The sequence below is a fragment of the Pristiophorus japonicus genome, chromosome 3, assembly GCF_044704955.1.
Source record: "Pristiophorus japonicus isolate sPriJap1 chromosome 3, sPriJap1.hap1, whole genome shotgun sequence".
Classification (NCBI taxonomy): Eukaryota; Metazoa; Chordata; class Chondrichthyes; family Pristiophoridae; genus Pristiophorus; species Pristiophorus japonicus.
Window position 1 is genome coordinate 42,488,582 of NC_091979.1, and position 24,124 is coordinate 42,512,705.

The 24,124-nt window shown below is 42.9% G+C and overlaps 1 protein-coding gene across 18 annotated transcripts in view; it reads left to right on the forward strand.

Moving 5' to 3' along the window:
• The window catches only part of neb (nebulin), a 330,990-nt gene that overhangs the window by 37,016 nt on the left and 269,850 nt on the right, over positions 1-24,124 (forward strand). For all 18 annotated transcript variants that reach the window (XM_070875301.1, XM_070875303.1, XM_070875304.1 and 15 more), the window contains 8 exons: positions 2,220-2,336; positions 3,065-3,166; positions 3,256-3,363; positions 3,465-3,569; positions 8,284-8,382; positions 8,912-9,016; positions 11,538-11,645; positions 14,258-14,371. In XM_070875301.1, the coding sequence (XP_070731402.1) occupies positions 2,220-2,336; positions 3,065-3,166; positions 3,256-3,363; positions 3,465-3,569; positions 8,284-8,382; positions 8,912-9,016; positions 11,538-11,645; positions 14,258-14,371 (858 nt within the window). The remainder of the gene's footprint in view (positions 1-2,219; positions 2,337-3,064; positions 3,167-3,255; positions 3,364-3,464; positions 3,570-8,283; positions 8,383-8,911; positions 9,017-11,537; positions 11,646-14,257; positions 14,372-24,124) is intronic.

Here is a 24,124-nt window from a genome sequence, read left to right on the forward strand (position 1 = left end):
CGGACGGTTTTCTAGGTTCACAATTGCATTGCAGCAAATATAAAAGGTTAAGCATGGAGAGAAGTCGATTCTTAGTCAGATTAATTTTCATGGGACGAATCTTCTGATAAGTTGACTGTATTGTCAAGATTAAATTCAGAAGGATTTTGTTAATATTATCCTGTGCTTTTTTAAAAATGTTTTCTGTTTTTGGAACTAGGAGGCCCTAGGCTGGCCCGAAATTGGTCCTTGGGCCTCATTTCATAAGAACATAAGAAATTGGAGCAGGAGTAGGACATTTGGCCCCTCGAGCCTGCTCTGTTATTCAATATCATGGCTGATCTGATCTTGGCCTCATCTCCATTTTCCTGCCCGCTCCCCATAACCCTTAACTCTCCTATCGTTCAAAAATCTGTCTATCTCCGCCTTGAATATATTCAATGACCCAGCCTCCACAGCTCTCTGGGGGTAGAGAATTCCAAAGATTCGCAACCCTTTGAGAGAATAAATTTCTCCTCATCTTCGTTTTCAATGCACGACCCCTTATTCTGAAACTATGCCCTCTAGTTCTAGATTCCCCCACAAGGGGAAACATCCTCTCTGCATCAACCCTGTCAAGCCCCCTCAGAATCTGATACGTTTCAATAAGGTCACCTCTCATTCTTTAAACTCGAATGAGTATAAGAACATAAGAACATAAGAAATAGGAGCAGGAGTATGCCATTTGGCCCCTCGAGCCTGTTCTGCCATTCAATAAGATCATGGCTGACCTGCCCAACCTGCTCAACCGTTGTTCATAAGACAACCCCTTCATTTCAGGAATCAACCTAGTGAAACTTCTCTGAACTGACATCAATGCAAGTATATCCCTCCTTAAATAAATCGACCAAAACTGTACGCAGTACTCCAGGTATGGTCTCACCAACACCCTGTACAGTTGTAGCAAGACTTCCCTACTTTTATACTCGATCCCCTTTGCAATAAAGGCCAACATTCCATTTGCCTTCCTAATTACTTGCTGTACCTGCATGCTAACTTTTTGCATTTCATGTACATGGACCCCCAGATCACTCTGTACCACAACATTTTGTGGTCTCTCTCACTCCGTTTAACTAATAATTTGTTTTTTTATTCTTCCTTCCAAAGTGGATAACCTCACATTTTCCCACATTATACTTCATCTGCCAAATTTTTGCCCACTCATTTAGCCTGTCTTTATCCCTTTGCAGATTCTTTGGGGCCAACTTTTCGTGTAATGGCTGGCATTATCAAAATTCTGCTCCCGCGGTATCCTGGCAGTGACCCGCTCCCGCCCCCCCCCCCCCCCACTGCTCCGCTTCTGCCGATCCGTCCTAAGTGCGTTATCAGATGCGCACCGCCGATGTTCCCCCCGACTGCGAAATTCCACCGAGTAAATCTTCCTCCTACCGGGCAGTGCCAAAACCTGCTTTTTTGAGATGGTGCAGTGAGGCTGTAGTCTTCTAAAATGGCGGTGCGGCTCCCATTAAAGGGGAGGACGCACCGCCGTTGCTGCCATGTTTTTTTTTGTCGGCCGACTGCCATGTCGGGCCGACCACTATGCCCCTGGGATCGGCCAGGCCGCCTAGCCCAGCCAAAACCCTCCCTGATGACCCAGTGGACCAAACTTTAAAAATCACGCAGGCTCTCCCCTTTAAGTGAAGGAGAGAGCCGCGGTGACGTGGTGATGCAGTGCCGTGATGATGTCATCAGTGCTACACTGATAACTGACAGCGTTGGCCACTCTGCCCGCCCCCAACTTCTGCCCCGCCAGTGTACTTACCACTGCGCTATTGCCCCCGTTATGAGCAATTTCTGGTCCGCCAAAAAAAAAATAACAAAGAGCGGAATTTTGCTCAAGAGGCCACTCATCCACCGTGGCAGTGAAAACACAAGAAATGGGATGGGAGCGTCCTGTTTCAAATGGTGGGCAATTTCGGAACCTTTGTGTCCTCCTCACCACTTGCTTTCCCACCTATCTTTCTATCATCAGCAAATTTGGCGACAACACCCTTGGTCCCTTCATCCCAATCATTAATATAGATTGTAAATAGATGAGGCCCCAGCACTGATCCCTGGGTGAGCTGTCGGCCCTACTGCGCCCCCACAGGTAGCTCGCCTGTCTCCGAAAACCAATTTTAGGTAGCTACATCACAAACCACTTATCCCAGAAGCGGAAGAATTTAAGTTCCACTCATCGTTTACATTTTTTACTTCTTCAGATAAAGTACAGAGCGGATTACGAGAAGAATAAAGATAAAACTGATTACAACACCCTGCCTGCTACAGAGAATCCCCTGCTGCAACAGTTGAAGCAGGCTGGAAAATCAGTGAGCGATGTAAGTGATTACAATAACAATAACGTGTCTATACACAGCACCCTTAACACAGTAAACATCCTATGACACTTCAGGGGTGGTGGGGCGGGGGGTGGGGGGAAGAGAAAATAAAGAACAGGAATAAAGGAACAGATAATAAGCCATACAAGAGCAAACTATTGCCGATGCTGGAAATCTGAAATCTGAACAGAAAATGCTGGAAATACTCAACAAGTCAGGCAGTATCTGTGGAGAGAGAAACAGAGTTAATGCTTCAGGTTGAAGACAAGTCATGGTGTGACAGTTGGCTGAAAGCTTGGTGAAGAGAGAAGTGGAGAGGTAGAGGGGTTTATGGATTGACTTTCAGAAAGTGCAACTTAAGCAGCTGAAGGCTCTGCCATTAATAATGGAATGAAGATGGGGGTGAGGTTGTGGGGTGAGGTTGTGGGGTGAGGTTGTGGGGTGAGGTTGTGGAGTGAGGTTGTGGGGTGAGGTTGTGGGGTGAGGTTGTGGGGTGAGGTTGTGGAGTGAGGTTGTGGGGTGAGGTTTTGGGGTGAGATTGTGGGGTGTGCAAAAAGACCAGAGTGGGGGGAGGGGAGTTGGGAGGGGTGGTAAAGCTGGAGAAGGTCGCAGAGATAGGGTTAGGGTGAAGCCATGGAAGGATTTGAAGAGAGGGTGAGTATTTTACTGGGTATCAAATATATGAATTCTGCTCTGCAAACCTGCCACTTTTTCCTTTGTTTTCACAGAGACTGTACAAGGAAGCTTATGAGAAGTCTCGCAGGAAAAGCATCAACTACTGCGACACTCCAAAGTTCAAGACTGACAAAGTGCTAACATATCTCACTGACGTAAGTACTGTAATTATTTAGCGACCCTGGGTTTAAAATTCAGTATTTCAATTGGGCTGACATCATTATTATGGATTTCTCCATTTTAGGTTAATTATAAGCAGCACTACGAAAATAAAATCAAGGGCCATTATATTGGCAGCCATGAGGATCCATACATGATTCACTGTATGAAGGCTGAAGCGATGAAAAGTGATGTAAGTAAATAAAACCTAGTTTGATACCAATTATTAAATTGCTAATGGTGTGCCTTGTTACCTTTGCTGTATAACTAATATTATATTCTCTTTCTTTAAAGAAAAATTATAAGGCAGACTATGAACTGGATAAAGGAAGTTGTTATTTCCCTCAAACTGTTACTCCAGAGTATGAAGCTATGAAAAACTGTTACAAGTGTAAAGACGTAAGTGTCTAAAAAGTGTTCAGTCATAAATGTCTCAATTTGACCACATGGTCAAGAATTCTTCTTGTCAATTCACAAATCCAAGACTTAACATTGTCCAGTTAGAGATCATATTGCTGCCAGGTGTAGAGACAAAACAACCAATCACTAAAGCATATGGAGATTCAGCAATTGATCAAAGGTAATATCAACTAACTCCACCGCAATAACAACAACAGCTTGCATTTATAGAATGTCCCAAAGCGCTTCACGGGAGGGTTATCAAACAACATTTGACAGCGAGCCACATAAGGAGATATTAAGGCAGGTGACTAAAAGCTTGGTCAAAGAGCTAGGTTTTAAAAAGCGTCTTAAAGGAGGAGAGAGAGGTAGAGAGGTGAGAGGTTTAGGGAGGGAATTCCAGAGCTTAGGGCCCAGGCAGCTGAAGGCATGGTCACCAGTGGTAGATGAATGAAAATTGGGGATGCACAAGAGGCCAGAATTGGCAAGAGACACAGAACAGACAATATGGCATTTGATTGTATTCTGACAATAAAAAAGCAGCAATAGTGAACAGTCAATTGGGGGAGTTTTGTCTTATTTGTTGTGACTTTGCAAATGTAATTGAAAGAACGTGCTTACAATTACACCATATATAGTGGTCGGAGTAAATCTCTTTTAGAGTTGAGAATGAGAGTGATTAGAATATTATTTTTTGACATTTGAGGAGGCTCCACAAAAATGAATGTGGCTCATGGAATCAAAATTGGAATTTGGATTAGATTTTTTTGTCTGGGCAATACAAAGCAGTGGAGAACAACAATCATTACTTTTCATGTATGCAAAATTTGTTAAGGGTTAATCTCACCATGTTGCTTCTTCAAACCTTCAAACTCTCTCACACCTACTGATGAGAGGAGAAGAATAACTAATTGTGTTGAGAGAGCTGCAAACTATCCAAGGAGTAATGAGAAACTTATAACCAACAACAAAACAACAACAACATATTGTATTTAAATAGCGCCTCTAATGTAGTAAAACATCCCAAAGAACCATCTTTATTGGGGTCAGTAATTCAGAATTGGAAATCATCCACGACACCAGATGATTGTAATATTTGGAGCCTTAGGCCCAGGGCCCAGTGAACTTGGTTTAAAACCAAGACAAAAGCAAAATACTGCGGATGCTGGAATCTGGAATAAAAACAGAAAATGCTGGAAATCTCAGCGGGTCAGGCAGCATCTGTGGAGAGGAAGCAGAGTTAACGTTTCAGGTCGATGACCCTTCATCAGTACTAGGTTTAAAATCATTATTCTTTCAATGGTTGCTCAATCCCATTTGTTTTGTTATGTCTTTCGCACCCAGAGAAGACAGCTATACAAAACACAATGCCAGATGTTCCAAAGGTCACCTGTTGCGAGTGATAATCACTTATATGGGGGGTAAATCAATGCCACTTATTTTGATGAATGTTGCTCTTGAAATTAAACACAGCCCCGCATTTTTTTTTAAATAGGCGTATCTGTGCCTTCCTTTACAATTTATTCCTTAAGATTTGCCGATGTTCACAGTTCTATAATATATCCAAGCCTAAATCCATTTACTAAATCACGGCATTTTGTAGATTCCTATGTATCCTCTATACTGCGCAATTCTCGACTGTGCCACTTCGTGTCAGCCCATTTGTATTGCAAGTTTTTATGAGCACAGCGCCACCTGGAGGACAGAGCGTAAACTGACTGATTTAGCTGATAACTTCATTTTGCAATATTCAGAGAAGCTTAATTTTTTTTAAATCAACTAGATTATTATTATTATTACATCAAAATATGATACGATTCCATGTTTAAAACATAATTGGACAGAAAAATACTTGTGGTGAAGCATAATTTGTATAGTTAGCACGCCTTTCCATGTTGTACCACAACACTGGAATTGTTAAGGAATCCTAACCTCACATCGGTACCGAGGGATCTGGGGGTCCTTGTACATGAAGCACAAAAAGTTAGCATGCAGGTACAGCAAATAATTAGGAAGGCAAATGAAATGTTGGCCTTTATTGCAAGGGGGTTGGAGTATAAAAGTAGGGAAGTCTTGCTACAACTGTACAGGGCATTGGTGAGACCACACCTGGAATACTGCGTACAGTTTTGGTCTCCTTATTTAAGGAGGAGGTTCACTCAGTTGCTTACTGAGATGAAGGGGTTGTCTTATTAAGAAAGATTGAGCAGGTTGGGCCTAAACTCATTGGAGTTTAGATGAATGAGAGGTGATCTTATTGAAATGTATAAGATTCTGACGGGGCTTGACAGGATAGATGCAGAGAGGATGTTTCCCTTTGTGAGGAATCTAGAACTAGGGGGCAGAGTTTCAAAATAAGGGGTCGCCCATTTAGAACAGAGCTGGGGAAGAATTTCTTCTCTCAGAGGGTCGTGAATCTTTGAAATTATCTACCCCAGACAGCTATAGAAGCTGGGTCATTGAATATACTTAAGCTGGAGATAGGCAGAATTTTTAACGATAAAGAAGTCAAGGGTTATGGGGAGTGGGCAGGGAAGTGGAGTTGAAGCAAAGATCAGATCAGTCATGATCTTATTGAATGGCGGAGCAGGCTCTAGGGCCAAATGGCTTGCTCCTGTTCCTATTTCTTATGTTCTTATGTAGAATATGGTCAAGTTCCTCTATAAGAACATAAGAACATAAGAATTAGGAACAGGAGTAGGCCATCTAGCCCCTCGAGCCTGCTCCGCCATTCAACAAGATCATGGCTGATCTGGCCGTGGACTCAGCTCCACTTACCCGCCCGCTCCCCGTAACCCTAAATTCCCTTGTTGGTTAAAAATCTATTTATCTGCGATTTGAATATATTCAATGAGCTAGCCTCAACTGCTTCCTTGGGCAGAGAATTCCACAGATTCACAACCCTCTGGTAGAAGAAATTCCTTCTCAACTCAGTTTTAAATTGGCTCCCCCTGTATTTTGAGGTTGTGCCCCTAGTTCTAGTCTCCCTGACCAGTGGAAACAACCTCTCTGCCTCTATCTTGTCTATCCCTTTCATTATTTTAAATGTTTCTCTAAGATCACCCCTCATCCTTCTGAACTCCAACGAGTAAAGACCCAGTCTACTCAATCTATCATCATAAGGTAACCCCCTCATCTCCGGAATCAGCCTAGTGAATCGTCTCTGTACCCCCTCCAAAGCTATTATATCCTTCCTTAAGTAAGGTGACTAAAACTGCATGCAGTATTCCAGGTGCGGCCTCACCAATACCCTGTACAGTTGCAGCAGGACCTCCCTGCTTTTGTACTCCATCCCTCTCGCAATGAAGGCCAACATTCCATTCGCTTTCCTGATTACCTGCTGCACCTGCAAACTAACTTTTTGGGATTCATGCACAAGAACCCCCAGTTCCCTCTGCACCGCAGCATGTTGTAATTTCTCCCCATTCAAATAATATTACCTTTTACTGGTTTTTTTTCCAAAGTGGATGACCTCACATTTTCAGACACAGTATTCCATCTGCCAAACCTTAGCCCATTCGTTTAACCTATCTAAATCTCTTTGCAGCCTCTCTGTGTCCTCTACACAACCCGCTTTCCCACTAATCTTTGCATCATCTGCAAATTTTGTTACACTGCACTCTGTCCCCTCTTCCAGGTCATCTATGTATATTGTAAACAGTTGTGGTCCCAGCACTGATCCCTGTGGCACACCACTAACCACCAATTCCCAACCCGAAAAGGACCCATTTATCCCGACTCTCTGCTTTCTGTTAGCCAGCCAATTCTCTATCCATGCTAATACATTTCCTCTGACTCCGCGTACCTTTATCTTCTGCAGTAACCTTTTGTGTGGCACCTTATCGAATGCCTTTTGGAAATCTAAATACACCACATCCATCGGTTCACCTCTATCCACCATGCTCGTTATATCCTCAAAGAATTCCAGTAAATTAGTTAAACATGATTTCCCTTTCATGAATCCATGTTGCGTCTGCTTGATTGCACTATTCCTATCTAGATGTCCTGCTATTTCTTCCTTAATGATAGCTTCAAGCATTTTCCCCACTACAGATGTTAAACTAACCGGCCTATAGTTACCTGCCTTTTGTCTGCCCCCTTTTTTAAACAGAGGCGTTACATTAGCTGCTTTCCAATCCGCTGGTACCTCCCCAGAGTCCAGAGAATTTTGGTAGATTATAACGAATGCATGTGCTATAACTTCCGCCATCTCTTTTAATACCCTGGGATACATTTCATCAGGACCAGGGGACTTGTCTACCTTGAGTCCCATTAGCCTTTCCAGCACTACCCACCTAGTGATAGTGATTATCTCAAGGTCCTCCCTTCCCACATTCCCGTGACCAGCAATTTTTGGCATGGTTTTTGTGTCTTCCACTGTGAAGACCGAAGCAAAATAATTGTTTAAGGTCTCAGCCATTTCCACATTTCCCATTATTAAATCCCCCTTCTCATCTTCTAAGGCTATGAAAGCAGTGGTATCACTAAAATGTAATGGAAAGTATTGGGGTGGCCAAACTAAATGACCTTTTCTGGGTTTGGACTTCCTCATGATCTAATGCGTTCCCGAGCCAGGAACAGGCAGCTGATCTCCGCTCAGCCCAAGTTGTGTATTTGTATATACAAGATCATCAATGAAGTGGTGATATTGGTTTGAAATATGTTTGTTCTGACCTCATATAAACCGTCTTTGTTTCATCTGTTTGAATTACAGCAAGTCTATAAATCACATCCTGATAAAATCAAGTTTACTCAAGTGACAGATTCTCCAGTGATGTTGCAAGCCCAGATCAATGCCAAACAGCTGAGTGATGTGAGTATCTGCAAACACTCCAGGTTCCTTGGCAGGTGTTGCTCGTGACACTCGGTTCTGCCGGCTTAGACCTTGTGATTCTGGCATATTCCATTTGAAATGCACTGCAGACATTGTATCCAAGCATCTGTATGTAAACGTTACCCCAAAAGTAGACATAAGTATATCATTATGTTTTCCACTTTACGTTTTTGTTGAGCTTAGTCAACTGAAGAAAATACAATCTATTTTCAATTAAGAAAGAAAGGTTTGCATTTGTATGGCATCTTTTCAGTTATGTATTGTAAATAGGACATGCTGAATATAGAAAATATTCAGCACAATCCAACTGATACCAACCAGTCATAAATACATATCGTATGTGGGTTTTGCTGTCAGGTCACATTGAATTTTATTTTTGTATTCAATGCTTTCCAAAAGATTATGTCCTACTGTTTGGTGATGTGTGAAGTTTTTTTTTTGTAAGTTGTACAATATTGATTCCAACATGTGTTTATCATCACTGACTTCATGTTATCCTTTTTCACAGCGAAACTACAAAGCAAAGTATGAGAAGGAAAAGTTCAAATGCAATATTCCCTACGATGATCCCTTTTTCATCCAGTCAAGAGTGAATGCATACAATATAAGTAATGTAAGGACTCACTGTGCTTCAGATTCATTCTCTTAAATGGGCTTTCCTTCTCTGTGAATGTATTTTAAACAGAGGCACTTTTTGGGATTTCTGACTCCGTTCCCATGGGTAGATCTTGGATTACTTTATGTCAAAAAAACACTACTGTTTTGTTAAATCCTGCTTTGAAGCAATTAATATTAACATAGTAGCCAGTGGATGAGGGAGGGGCGAGTGGGGGCGGGTGTGAAGAACCAGTTTGTGGAAAGCTGTTACTCACATACCACTTTGAATTGATTCATTCCAGATTCACTGAGAAAAAAAATAAAGACTTACATTTATATAGCATCTTTCACGCCAATCAGACGTCCCAAAGCGCTTTACAGCCAATGAAGTACTTTTTGAAGCGTAGGCACTGTTATAATGTAGGATTTGACGTTCATTTTCACCTTCACCACCTTAAATGGGACGAAAATCGGGCAGGTTCTACAATAGACAGATCTGTTCCGACAGATTATTCCCCCAGGTGGTGCTGGTGCAAGTTACCCCAGTATGTCAAGAGAGTCCCATTCATTTCGAGAATAGCAGGAGATAGTTTCTATTAACCTGGGGGAGGGGGCAGGATAATAGGCTTGATTGGCAGCTTTCTGGCCAACCCCAGACAAGGGGAGGGATCAGGAACCAAGCCCCAACATACTGTAGGACAGGAAACAGTGAACAATGACCCAGATGTTGGGAAGTTAGTTGGTGAGGTTTACTGAGAGGGCACATTGTGAAACAACAATATGTGGCTCCGATCACAGTGGGGACCATTGATAATATGCCCCCTCCCCAGGTTACGCTATAATTCTACACATCCCCCCAGTCTGACATTACACCTCTCCTGAAGGCTTGATGTTTCCTATTTTTTAACCAATCTCTCATGTTCTGCCTTGAATTTTGCTAGTTTTAAGGGTCATTTGTATGGAAGTTTTCAAAGACTTTCTTAAAGTTCCGACTGAACTATACTTAATTTACACCTTCAAAGAAGTCAATGAGGTTTGCCAAGCAAGATATGCCCATTATAATTCCACATCGGCAGTTATAAGTATTCTTCCAGGTTACCCATTTAAAATAGTTTCCATTATGTTACCGGTTAGTGATGTTTGACTATTGCACCTGTAGTTACCCAGCTCAGATTTGTTGCTTTTTAAAACTTAGATACTGTGTTTGCTTTTTTCAAGTGCCTGTCCTTCATGGTGATAAGCAGTGCTCTGGAAATTTTCTCCCTAGTCTCCTCAGAGTCCGAGGATTTATCCGAGGGATTTATTAGGCTTGAGTCTCTTTAACTCATTAAGCACATACAATCATAGAAATTTACAGCACAAAAGGAGGCCATTTCGGCCCATCGTGTCTGCGCCAGCCAACAAAGAGCTATCCAACCTAATCCCACTTTCCAGCTCTTGGTTTGTGGTCCTGTAGGTTACGGCACTTCAGGTGCACATCCAAGTACTTTTTAAATGTGGTGAGGGTTTCTGCCTCTACCACACTTTCAGGCAGTGAGTTCCAGACCCCCACCAACCTTCTACCAATTACTATAAATCTATGCCCCCTGGTTGTTGACTCCTCTGCTAAGGGAAATAAGTCCATCCTATCCACACATCTGCCACACTGACTTCAAATTCCTCTAGGATAGTGGGTGTACTACAAAAATTAGACAGGTCCATGTTATTTTTTTTGTGACTACATCTAGAAAATAGTAATTTAATGTTTTATGTATTCCACCTTCCAGTGTCACTTTTATCTCTTAGAATTGTAGCTTCCTCTCTAAATGTTCTTACTCTGAGAATGTTTTAGTATTTGAAAATATTTTTGTATATATTTAACATCTTTTACTATGCTCATCCCTTTGGCCCTTAATGCACTTCCTTTTTCAGCTATTTTAGCTAAGCTCAAGATCCCTCGAGTTCTCCCCTTCCCTTTTCTTGTAGTTTTTATATGATTTGATTTTGCTACTACTTTGTAATTGCCCTAACACTACTTTAATTTACATTTCTTTTTCTTGGGTATTTGGCATGACATAGTTTTAAAAAATGTTCCATTTTTCCTCAATCAAGATATCTTTCAGTACTATTTCTCGGTTAAATTCATTTAATTCACCTTCATTCCTTTGAACATTCCCTTTGTAAAGTCATATATTTTCCCCTTGGCCCTTTCTGGTGTTTGTCACCTTAATTTTAAATGTAATCGTGTTGTAATCAGTGGTCCCTGAAACCCTCACTACTGATTTTTTTCCATCACTACCTATGGGGAAACAGTTAGCTTCCACCTGCCACGATGACTGCCGAGTTCAGAAACTGGCATATAAAGAATTTCAGATACCAACCTGTGTCCTGCTAAGTTATGACACAGTATCTGTGTACAGTAACCCATGCGCTATAAAGCTACATTTTGACATTTAAACCTTAAAATGAATCAGCACTGTCGGCTACTGTAAAATGTCTCAAAAGACACATAGCATTGCCTGTCCTTTCTTAGCCTGATTCTTTCTTTCTGTTGCTAGAAATGTTACAACTTTGACTGGAACAAAGATAAGGCCAAGCATTGCAATATCAGAAAGGACGCCATCCCAGTTATTGCAGCAAGGGCACACCGAGATATTGCAAGTGATGTAAGTAATATTGAACTATTTCTAACCTCAATATGTGCAGCAAATGGAATATTCCTAAAAGTCAAACAGAACTTTTAGGAGTACGGTAGCATAGTGGTAGGGGTATGGTTGCATAGTGGCTATGTTACTAGACTAGTAATCCAGAGGCCTGGACTAATGATTCAGAGATGTGAGTTCTAATCCCTCCATGACAGCTGGGGAATTTAAATTTATTAATTGAATTAATCTGGATTTAAAAGCTAGTGTCAGTAATGGTGACCATGAAACAAAACTACTGGATTGTTGCAAAAACCCATCGATTTTCTAATGTCCTTTAGGAAAGGAAATCTGCCGCCCTTACCCGGTCTGGTCTACATGTGACTCCAGACCCACAGCAATGTGGTTGACTCTTAATGCCCTCTGGCTTAGCAAGCTACTCAGTTGTAACAAATCGTTTACAAAGAAGTATCATGGATTGCAGCAGTTCAAAAAGGTGGCTTACCACCACCTTCTCAAGGGCAATTAGGGATGGGCAATAAATGTTGGCATTGCCAGCGACGCTCACATCCTGTGAACGAATATAAAAAAACCAAACTTGTTACCACAAGAAGTAGTTGAGATGAATAGCATAGATTAATTTTAAGGGAAAGCTAGATAAACACTTTCGGAATAAAGGAATAGAAGGATATCGTAGAATATAATCTGGAGTACAGAAGGAGGCATTCGGCCCATTGTGTCTGTGCCGGCCAAAAAAGAGCTATCTATCCTAATCCCACTTTCCAGCTTTGGGTCCGTAGTCTTGTAGGTTACGGCACTTCAAGTGCATATTCAAGTACTTTTTACATGCAATGAGAGTTTCTGCCTCTACCACCCTTTCAGGCAGTGAGTTCCAGATCCCCACCACCCTCTGGGTGAAAAAAATTCTGCTCAAGTCCCCTCTCGTCCATCTACCAATTACTTATATCTATGCCGCCTGGTTATTGGATCAGTTGGGCTGAATGGCCTGTTTCAGTGCTCTACATTCTATATCATTCTATTTAATTCTATTCAAGTCTAAGCAAACAGTTGGAAATGTGCAGCATCCGATAAGAGAAAAAAACGGTTAATGTTTTGGGTATATCCTACGATCAGAAGTGGAAGCTAATAGATGAGTGAGTCTCTTTAAAGGGCTGAGTAAAAGTGGAGGGAGTGGACATCAAGAGGTGAAGATTCAGCTATGCTGATCCTATCACGTTTAGTAGCATGTGAACAGTTCTTTTTTAAATGATGGAAAGAGATGAAAAACTACAAAAATCATCTCAGTGAAGCAGTGAAAAGGCATTAAAACAATAAAAGGGCTTGCGATTAATTAAGTAAAGCAGTGGAAAATATTTTAAAAAGCAAAGGTACAAAATAGAGGTGGCTGGGGACCCCCCCCCCCCACTAAGAAAAGGGTGGAGTCTGAAGTTGCTAAGATCAGTGTTCCGACCAGAGATCTGCAGAGTGACCAAGAAAAAGGTGAGATGCTGATCTTAAAAGCTCGGTTGAACTTTATTGGGTGGTCACACTAGGAATGTGAGTTGAATGGAATTATTTAGCAATTTGGCTACATAACCTGCAATTGATCTCCCCATTGTAGAGGAGACTATCCTATAAGCAGCCATGCAATGTACTAGTTTGGAGAAAGTACATGTACATTGCTGCCTCATACAGATGGGATGTTTTAGGCTAGAATATTTCTGGTTCGGTCCCAGTTCTTTAGTCTCTGCTTTCAATGACATCGTCAACATAAGATTAAACAAAATGTTAACACTTACATTTTCTGAAATATAAAATAGGCCTGTGTGATATATTCTTACGACATCACTAACAAACACACACAAGATGGCTCCAACAGAAACTGTCATCATGTGACCTTGCCACATGCTCCTTTTATTGTTTTTACATCAGTAGTTGCATTACACAGTGGTAGGTGGAGCAGTAGTCCATTAGGGGGAGATATATTACAGTCTGCATAGCTCTGTAACAAATGAATCTCACTAATGAGACTTAGCTATCTTCTGTTTTGTTGTTCATGGACAAGCACTCAGTAATTTGTATTTTAAAAGTGCAAAGGAAAGGGGATTGCAGTGGGATAACCATTTATCCTGAAGCTTCAGGTCTTGGGCTCAAATCCAACCCAATTCTCCTCTGTTTTCTGTCTGTAAGGGTCCTATGTACAATAAGTTCCTTATGGGTTTGATGTACAAAACTGGCACATATGTGCCATTAATTGGCAGTCCCATTCGTACGAACATACAAAAATGACGGACAGGAAAAGACCAGTTGGTCCATCGAGCCTGTCCCATAAGCCATAGGGAGGTTTGTGTGGGAAATGGAAATTAGTACTAGTTCATTTGAGGTTGGAGATAAGATACATCTTTAAGGCAGAACAGCAAGAGGTTTACTTTGCATCCACTGTACGATATCCGATCTGGAGTTCTTGAAGCTGACACTGGGTTTGCCAAATGGGAAAATGTTTGATTTCCTCATCTAACATTCTCAACTTGATATTCACATCACGAGAAAAAAAGAGAATGATTATTATTAGATTTTAAACCAATTATAGGAATCATATTCTCACCTTATTAATGTCGGAAGCGTTTCTCTTTCAGGTCAAATATAAACTAAGCTATGAAAAGTCTCGTGGGAAACACGTCGGAGCTCGCTGCATAGAGGACGACCCCAAGATCCTGCACTCTGTCCATGTGGCTAAGATGCAAAGTGAGGTGAGCAAAAAGGACCCACACCTGCTTGGAAAACAGGCACTATTCTGACTTGCATAGGTTCAATGGAGTAGTAAGGTATATTGACATCCCGCTCCTCCGCTGTACCAGGGCCCTGCCGATGCTCCTGCCCACGCTCCAAACGGCGACCTGGGTCCTCATGACGTCACCCAGTCGCCCACCTCGAAGCCATTGCACATTTGTATCAGCTCGCGCTGGAAGCTGCAGTGGCATTCTCCAGCTCTTTTTATAGCCCCGACCTGCGGAGATGTTCTCTCGCAGGTCGGGGTGGCCCACCATGTCCCAGGGCCTGGTGCTCCAGCTCTTTTTATAGCAGACTTGAGACGAGTGATCAGGGTAGAGGAGTGATGAGGGATCGTGGCTGAGATTTGGTGGGTGATCGTGATGGAGGTTCGGTGAATGTTTGGTGCGGAGGTGCAGCAGGAGATCACGGCGGAGGTGCGGCGTGTGTTTTTGTGGTGGAGGAGCGGTGAGGGATCGTGGCGGAGGTGCGGCGAATGTTTGTGGCGGAGGAGCGGCGAGAGATCATGGCGGAAGTGCAGTGAATGAGGATACGGGGGCCCAGAAGCAGCACGGGCCAGCCCACACTGCGATATGTGTGTGCACTAGGTCCGTGCAGCAGAGCAGGTCTCCAGTTGTCCTGATTAACCCTTGCCACTGGATAAAGGATCAAGCCCGTGTGGTGGCTGGTGTGCAACGGTCACCACACGTTAAAAAAATCCATGCACAGGCATCTTCCAACCGTTCAATTGGAGTTCGGGACTGGAACAGCGGGTCCTTCATTGAAACATCTGTGAACTCATGTGGAAGCAAGTCATCCTCGTTCGAGGGACCACCGATGATGATGAAGGTACATTGAGTAACCCATCTCAGGCATGCCATGTGATGAAATGCTGAGGAAAGGGCAGCACTTCTGTACATTGAGGGAAGCAAATTCAGGTTTTATTTCAAATCATTTTATTTGTATTCACAGCAAAATGCAGTTTCCATAGTAAGATCTATGCTTCCTATGGTCAGAAATGTATCCCTGTATGTATACAGTGAATAGGAATACAGGATTATCAATTACCCTTTTACCATTTTATCTTGCACTGGACATTACATGGACTGCCCATCATGTTTCCCATCTTCTCTGAAAGCAGAGGGTACGCTGCTGTTAGACCATATCGTTCAGGCTAAAACTAGTAATTGAATTTATTGATTTCAACATTTATAAATATACTTCAACAAAATTAAATGGTTAAGATATGGATATTAAAAATTCTTATCAAACAGCAAAGATTGAATAAATCTACACAGTAATTATTTTGTACACACAATCCAATAATAATCTAACTGACAGAGGACATTACATTTGTAAACTATCCGATATCATGGCTTAAAAATTCGGTTACATAGCGTCCAATATGGCGTGCAACGAGCGTGCTCAGTCTGCACCGGAAGTGCGATGCATGCTCTGCAGTCGCCCATGGTGCCAGTCTGAAACTGCTGTTATGCCCATTGCTTATGTAAATCAGGGAGCTAATGCTTGCTTCAGGTCCCTTTGCTAAACTGATTAGTGACTGACTACAGGATGCACCGTGTACGCTGCAGTCAGTTTTCTCAGATGTACAGTACTAAACACGTGAGCCTTAAAGAGATCACTGGAGGTTGCCCTCTAAAAAGGAAGTTAAACGTTTTTTTACCTGAACATGGTGCGAAAGTGGTTCTCCCGATTCCACAATAAAACCGAAGACCGCTACCGGCCGGTGCTTGGCTCCTCCCTTCCGTCCGCTCCTAATTGCTTACCCCACTCAGACTTACCCTCGGCCCTCAGTTGGTAGCCCACCCGGTCAATCCTGTACCCTCCCATGACCGACGGTCTGCCTCTGGGGCCATAACTAGCACCGGCAGCTCGATAATAACATGCAAATGAGGCCGGCGGATCAATGTGCCGTGATCCTGCTGCTGGCCTCTTCAGACGGAGTTCGCTGCACCTGGGCCGTGCCCCACTCTGGGTGCGATCCACACTCTAAGCCAGTGTTTGCATATGGGCGCAGGGATGTTGTTAACTTCCACCACAAAGCCCAGCTACGGATTGTAGACACACATAGAAAACATAGAAAATAGGTGCAGGAGTAGGCCATTCGGCCCTACAAGCCTGCACCGCCATTCAATATGATCATAGCTGATCAAGCAACTTTAGTACCCCATTCCTGCTTTCTCTCCATATCCGTTGATCCCTTTAGCTGTAAGGATTACATCTATCTCCCTTTTGAATATATCTAATGAACTTTCTGTGGTAGAGAATTCCACAGGTTCACAATTCTCTGAGTGAAGAAGTTTCTCCTCACCTCGGTCCTAAATGGCTTATCCCTTATCCTTAGACCGTGACCCCTGGTTCTGGACTTCCCCAACATCGGGAACATTCTTCCTGCATCTAACCTGTCCAATCCCGTCAGAATCTTACACAAGTTCTATGAGATCCCCTCTCATTCTTCGAAAGTGAATATAAGCCTAGGCAATCCAGTCATTCTTCATATGACAGTCCCGCCATCCCAGGAATTAGTCTGGTGAACCTTCGCTGCACTCCCTCAATAGCAAGAATGTGCTTCCTCAGATTAGGAGACCAAAACTGTACACAATATTCAAGGTGTGGCCTCACCAAGGCCCTGTACAACTACAGTAAAACCTCCCTACTCCTATACTCAAATCGACTCACTATGAAAGCCAACATGCCATTTGCCTTCTTCACCGCCTGCTGTACCTGATGTACCATGACACCCAGGTCTCGTTGCACCTCCCCTTTTCCTAATCTGTCACCATTCAGATAATATTCTGCCTTCGTGTTTTTGCCCCCAAAGTGGATAACTTCACATTTATCTACATTATACTGCATCTACCATGCATTTGTCCACTCACCTAACCTGTCCAACTCACCCTGCAGCCTCTTAGCATCCTCTTCACAGTCGACACTGCCAACCAGCTTAGTATCACTTGCAACTTGTAGATATTACATTAAATTACTTTGTCTAAATCATTAATGTATATTGTAAATAGCTGGGGTCCCAGCACTGAACCTTGCAGTACCCCACTAGTCACTGCCTGCCATTCTGAAAAGGACCCATTTATTCCTACTCTTTGCTTCCTATCTGCCAGCCAGTTCTCTATCCACATCAATACATTACCCCCAATACCATGTGCTTTAATTTTGCAAACTAATATCTTGTGTGGGACCTTGTCAAAAACCTATTGAAAGTCCAAATACACCAAATCCATTGGTTCTCCCTTGTCCACTCTACTAGTTAGATCCTTAAAAAATTCTAGAAGATTTGTCAAGCATGCTTTCTCTTTCATAAATCCATGCTGACTTGGACCGATCCTGTCACTGCTTTCCAAATGCACTGCTATTACATCTTTAATAATTGAATCCAACATTTCCCCCACTACCGATGTCAGAGTAACCGGTCTATAATTCCATGTTTTCTCTCTCCCCCCTTTTTTAAAAAGTGGGGTTACATTAGCTACCCTCCAGTCCATAGGAACTGATCCAGAGTCTATAGAATGTTAGAAAATGACCACCAATCCATCTACAATTTCTAGGGCCATTTCCTTTGTGATGCAGACTATCAGGCCCTGGGGAATTATCGGCTTTCAATCCCATCAATTTCCCTAACACAATTTCCTGATTAATAAGGATTTAATTCAGTTCCTCCCTCTTGCTAGACCCTCGGTCCCCTATTATTTTTGGAAGGTTATTCGTGTCTTCCTTAGTGAAGACAGAACCAAAGTATTTGTTCAATTGGTCTGCCATTTCCTTGTTCCTCATTACGAATTCACCTGATTCTAACTGCAAGGGACCTACATTAGTCTTCACTAATCATTTTCTCTTCACAGATCTACAGAAGCTTTTGCAGTCAGTTTTTATGTTCTCTGCAAGCTTACTCTTGTACTCTATTTCCCTCTTCCTAATTAAACCCTTAGTCCTCCTCTGCTGGATTCTAAATTTCTCCCAGTCCTCAGGTTTGCTGCTTTTTCTGGCCAATTTATATGCCTCTTACTTGGATTTAACACTATCCCTAATTTCCCTTGTTAGCCACAGGTGAGCTACCTTTCCCTTTTTATTTTTACGCCAGACAGGGATGTACAATTGTTGTAGTTCATCCATGAGATCTTTAATTGTCTGCCATTGCCTATCCACCGTCAGCCCTTTAGTATCATTCGCCAGTCTGTCCTAGCCAATTCACGTCTCATACCATCGAAGTTACCTTTCTTTAAGTTCAGGACCCTAGTCTCTGAATTAACTGTGTCACTCTCCATCTGAATGAAGAATTCTACCATATCATGGTCACTCTTCCCAAAAGGGCCTCGCATGACCAGATTGCTAATTAATCCTCTCTCATTACACAAGACTCAGTCTAGGATGGCTTGCTCTCTAGTTGGTTCCTCGACATATTGGTCGAGAAAACCATCTCTTATACACTCCAGGAAATCCTCCTCCACAGTACTGCTACGAGTTTGGGTAGCCCAATCTATATGTAGATTAAAGTCACCCATGATAACAATAGTATCCTTATTGCACGCGTCCCTAATTTCCTGTTTAATGCCATCCCCAACCTTCCTACTACTGTTTGGTACGACTGAACCCGAACTACAGAGTTAAGAAAGAAAGAAAGACTTGCATTTAGATAGCGCCTTTCACAACAACCGGATGTCCCAAGCGCTTTACAGTCAATTAAGTACTTTTTAGAAGTGTAGTCACTGTTGTAATGTAGGAAATGGGGCAGTTAGTTTGCACACATAGCAAGCTTCCACAAACAGCAATGTAATAATGACCAGATAATCTGTTTTGGTGATGTTGATTAAGGGATAAATATTGGCCAGGACATATAGAAACATAGAAAATAGGTGCAGGAGTAGGCCATTCGGCCCTTCGAGCCTGCACCACCATTCAATAAGATCATGGCTGATCAATTCACCTCAGTACCCCTTTCCCGCTTTCTCTCCATACCCCTTGATCCCTTTAGCCGTAAGGACCATATCTAACTCCCTCTTGAATATGCCGAAAAACTGGCATCAACAACTCTCTGTGGTAGGGAATTCCACAGGTTAACAGCTCTCTGAGTGAAGATGTTTCTCCTCATCTCAGTCCTAAATGGCCTACCCCTTATCCTAAGACTGTGTCCCCTGGTTCTGGACTTCCCTAACATCGGGAACATTCTACCCGCATCTAACCTGTCCCGTCCCGACAGAATCTTATTTGTTTTTATGAGATCCCCTCTCATCCTGCTAAACTTCAATGTATAAAGACCCAGTTGATCTAGTGTCTCCTCATATGTCAGTCCTGCCATCCTGGGAATCAGTCTAGTGAACCTTCGCTGCACTCCCTCAATAGCAAGAACGTCCTTCCTCAAGTTAGGAGACCAGAACTGAACACAATATTCCAGGTGAGGCCTCACCAAGGCCCTGTACAACTGCAGTAAGACCTCCCTGTTCCTATACTCAAATACCCTAGCTATGAAGGCCAACATTCCATTTGTCTTCTTCACCACCTGCAGTACCTGTATGCCAACTTTCAATGACTGATGAACCATGACACCCAGGTTTCGTTGCACCTCCCCTTTCCCTAGGCTGCCGCCATTCAGATAATAATCTGTCTTCGCATTTTTGCCCCCAAAGTGGATAACCTCACATTTATCCACATTATACTGCATCTGCCATACATTTGCCCACTCACCTAACCTGTCCAAGTCACCCTGCAGCCTCCTAGCGTCTCCCTCACAGCTCACACCGCCACCCAGTTTAATGTCATCTGCAAACTTGGAGATATTACACTCAATTCCTTCATCCAAATCATTGACATATATTGTAAAGAGCTGGGGTCCCAGCACTGAGCCCTGCGGCACTCTACTAGTCACTGCCTGCCATTCTGAAAAGGACCCATTTATCCCGACTCTCTGCTTCCTGTCTGCCAACCAGTTCTCGATCCACGTCAGTATATTACCCCAATACCATAAGCTTTGATTTTACCAATCTCTTGTGTGGGACCTTGTCAAAAGCCTTTTGAAAGTCCAAATACACCACATCCACTGGTTCTCCCTTGTCCACTCTACTAGTTACATCCTCAAAAAATTCCAGCAGATTTGTCAATCATGATTTCCCCTTCATAAATCCATGTTGACTTGGACCGATCCTGGCACTGCTTTCCAAATGCGCTGTTATTTCATCGTTAATAATTGATCCTAACATTTTCCACACTAACGATGTCAAGCTAACCGGTCAATAATTACCCGCTATCTCTCTCCCTGCCTTTTCTTTTTAAGTGGTGTTACATTAGCTACCCCCCAGTCCCTAGGAACTGATCCAGAGTCGATTGACTGTTGGAAAATGATCACCAATGCATCCACTATTTCTAGGGCCACTTCCTTAAGTACTCTGGGATGCAGACGATCAGGCCCCGGAGATTTATCGGCCTTTAATCGCTTCAATTTTCCTAACACAATTTCCCGCCTAATAAAGATATAGAAACATAGAAACATAGAAACATAGAAAATAGGTGCAGGAGTAGGCCATTCAGCCCTTCGAGCCTGCACAGCCATTCAATGAGTTCATGGCTGAACATGCAACTTCAGTACCCCATTCCTGCTTTCTCGCCATACCCCTTGATCCCCCTAGTAGTAAGGACTACATCTAACTCCTTTTTGAAAATATTTAGTGAATTGGCCTCAACAACTTTCTGTGGTAGAGAATTCCACAGGTTCACCACTCTCTGGGTGAAGACGTTTCTCCTCATCTCGGTCCTAAATGGCTTACCCCTTATCCTTAGACTGTGACCCCTGGTTCTGGACTTCCCCAACATTGGGAACATTCTTCCTGCATCTAACCTGTCTAAACCCATCAGAATTTTAAACGTTTCCATGAGATCCCCCCTCATTCCTCTGAACTCCAGTGAATACAAGCCCAGTTGATCCAATCTTTCTTGATATGTCAGTCCCGCCATCCCGGGAATCAGTCTGGTGAACCTTCACTGCACTCCCTCAATAGCAAGAATATCCTTCCTCAAGTTAGGAGACCAAAACTGTACACAATACTCCAAGTGTGGCCTCACAAAGGCCCTGTACAACTATAGTAACACCTCCCTGCCCCTGTACTCAAATCCCCTCGCTATGAAGGCCAACATGCCATTTGCTTTCTAAACCGCCTGCTGTACCTGCATGCCAACCTTCAATGACTGATGTACCATGACACCCAGGTCTCGTTGCACCTCCCCTTTTCCTAATCTGTCACCATTCAGATAATAATCTGTCTCTCTATTTTTACCATCAAAGTGGATAACCTCACATTTATCCACATTATACTTCATCTGCCATGCATTTGCCCACTCACCTAACCTATCCAATTCACTCTGCAGCTTCATAGCATCCTCCTCGCAGCTCACACTGCCACCCAACATAGTGTCATCCACAAATTTGGAGATACTACATTTAATCCCCTCGTCTAAATCATTAATGTACAATGTAAACAGCTGGGGCCCCAGCACAGAACCTTGCGGTACCCCACTAGTCACTGCCTGCCATTCTGAAAAGTACCCCTTTACTCCTACTCTTTGTTTCCTGTCTGCCAACCAGTTCTCAATCCACATCAGCACACTACCTCCAATCCCACGTGCTTTAACTTTGCACATTAATCTCTTGTGTGGGACCTTGTCGAAAGCCTTCTGAAAGTCCAAATATACCACATCAATTGGTTCTCCCTTGTCCACTCTACTGGAATCATCCTCAAAAAATTCCAGAAAATTTGTCAAGCATGATTTCCCTTTCACAAATCCATGCTGACTTGGACCTATCATGTCACCTCTTTCCAAATGCGCTGCTATGACATCCTTAATAATTGATTCCATCATTTTACCCACTACCGATGTCAGGCTGATCGGTCTATAATTCCCTGTTTTCTCTCTCCCTCCTTTTTTAAAAAGTGGGGTTCCATTGGCTACCCTCCACTCCATAGGAACTGAACCAGAGTCTATGGAATGTTGGAAAATGACTGTCAATGCATCCGCTATTTCCAAGGCCACCTCCTTAAGTACTCTGGGATGCAGACCATCAGGCCCTGGGGATTTATCGGCCTTCAATCCCATCAATTTCCCCAACACAATTTCCCGACTAATAAGGATTTCCCTCAGTTCCTCCTCCTTACTAGACCCTCTGACCCCTTTTATATCCAGAAGTTGTTTGTGTCCTCCTCAGTGAATACCGAACCAAAGTACTTGTTCAATTGGTCTGCCATTTCTTTTTTCCCCATTATGGCTTCCCCTGATTCTGACTGCAGAGGACCTACGTTTGTCTTTATTAACCTTTTTCCTATTTATATATGTATAGAAGATTTTGCAGTCCATTTTAATGTTCCCTGCAAGCTTCCTCTCGTACTCTAGTTTCTCTGCCCTAAACAAACCCTTTGTCCTCCTCTGCTGAGTTGTAAATTTCTCCCAGTCCCCGGGTTCATTGTTATTTTTGGCCAATTTGTATATCACTTCCTTGGATTTAACACTATCCTAAATTTCCCTTGTTAGCCACGGTTGAGCCACCTTCCCTGTTTTATTTTTACTCCAGACAGGGATGTACAATTGCTGAAGTTCATCCATGTGATCTTTAAATGTTTGCCATTGCCTATCCACCATCAACCCTTTAAGTATCATTTGCCAGTCTATTCTAGCCAATCACGCCCCAAACCATCGAAGTTACCTTTCCTTAAGTTCAGGACCCTACTTTCTGAATTAACTGTGTCACTCTCCATCTTAATAAAGAATTCTACCATGTCATGGTCACTCTTCCCCAAGAGGCCTCGCACAATAAGATTGCTAATTAGTCCTTTCTCATTACACATCACCCAGTCTAGGATGGCCAGCTCCCTAGTTGGTTCCTCGAAAACCATCCTTAATACACTCCCGGAAATCCTCCGCATTGCTACCAGTTTGGTTAGCCCAATCAATATGTAGATTAAATTCACCCATGATAACTGCTGTACCCTTATTGCATGCATCCCTAATTTCTTGTTTGATGCTGTCCCCAAATTTACGATTACTATTTGTTGGTCTGTAAACAACTAGCGTTTTCTGCCCCTAGCTCCACCCATACCGATTCCACATCATCCAAGCTAATGTCTCTCCTCACTATTGCATTAATTTCCTCTTTAACCAGCAATGCCTCCTGGCCTCCTTTTCCTTTCTGTCTATCCTGAATGTTGAATACCCTTGGATGTTGAGTTCCCAGCCTTGGTCACCCTGGAGCCATGTCTCCGTGATGCCAATTACATCTTACCCGTTAACTGCTATCTGCGCAGTTAATTCATCCACCTTATTCTGAATACTCCTCGCATTGAGGCACAGAGCCTTCAGGCTTGTCTTTCTGACACACTTTGCCCCTTTAGAATTTTGGTGTAATGTGGACCTTTTTGCTTTTTGCCTTAGGTTTCTCAGCCCTCCACTTTTACTTTTCTTCTTTCTATCTTTTGCTTCTGCCCCCATTCTACTTCCCTCTGTCTCCCTGCATAGGTTTCAATCTCCCTGCCATATTAGTTTAACTCCTCCCCAAAAGCAGTAGCAGACACATTGGTTCCAGTCCTGCCCAGATGCAGACCGTTTGGTTTGTACTGGTCCCACCTCCCCCAGAACTGGTTCCGATGTCCCAGGAATTTGAATCCCTCCCTTGTGCACCACTCCTCAAGCCACATATTCATCTGAGCTATCCTGCAATTCCT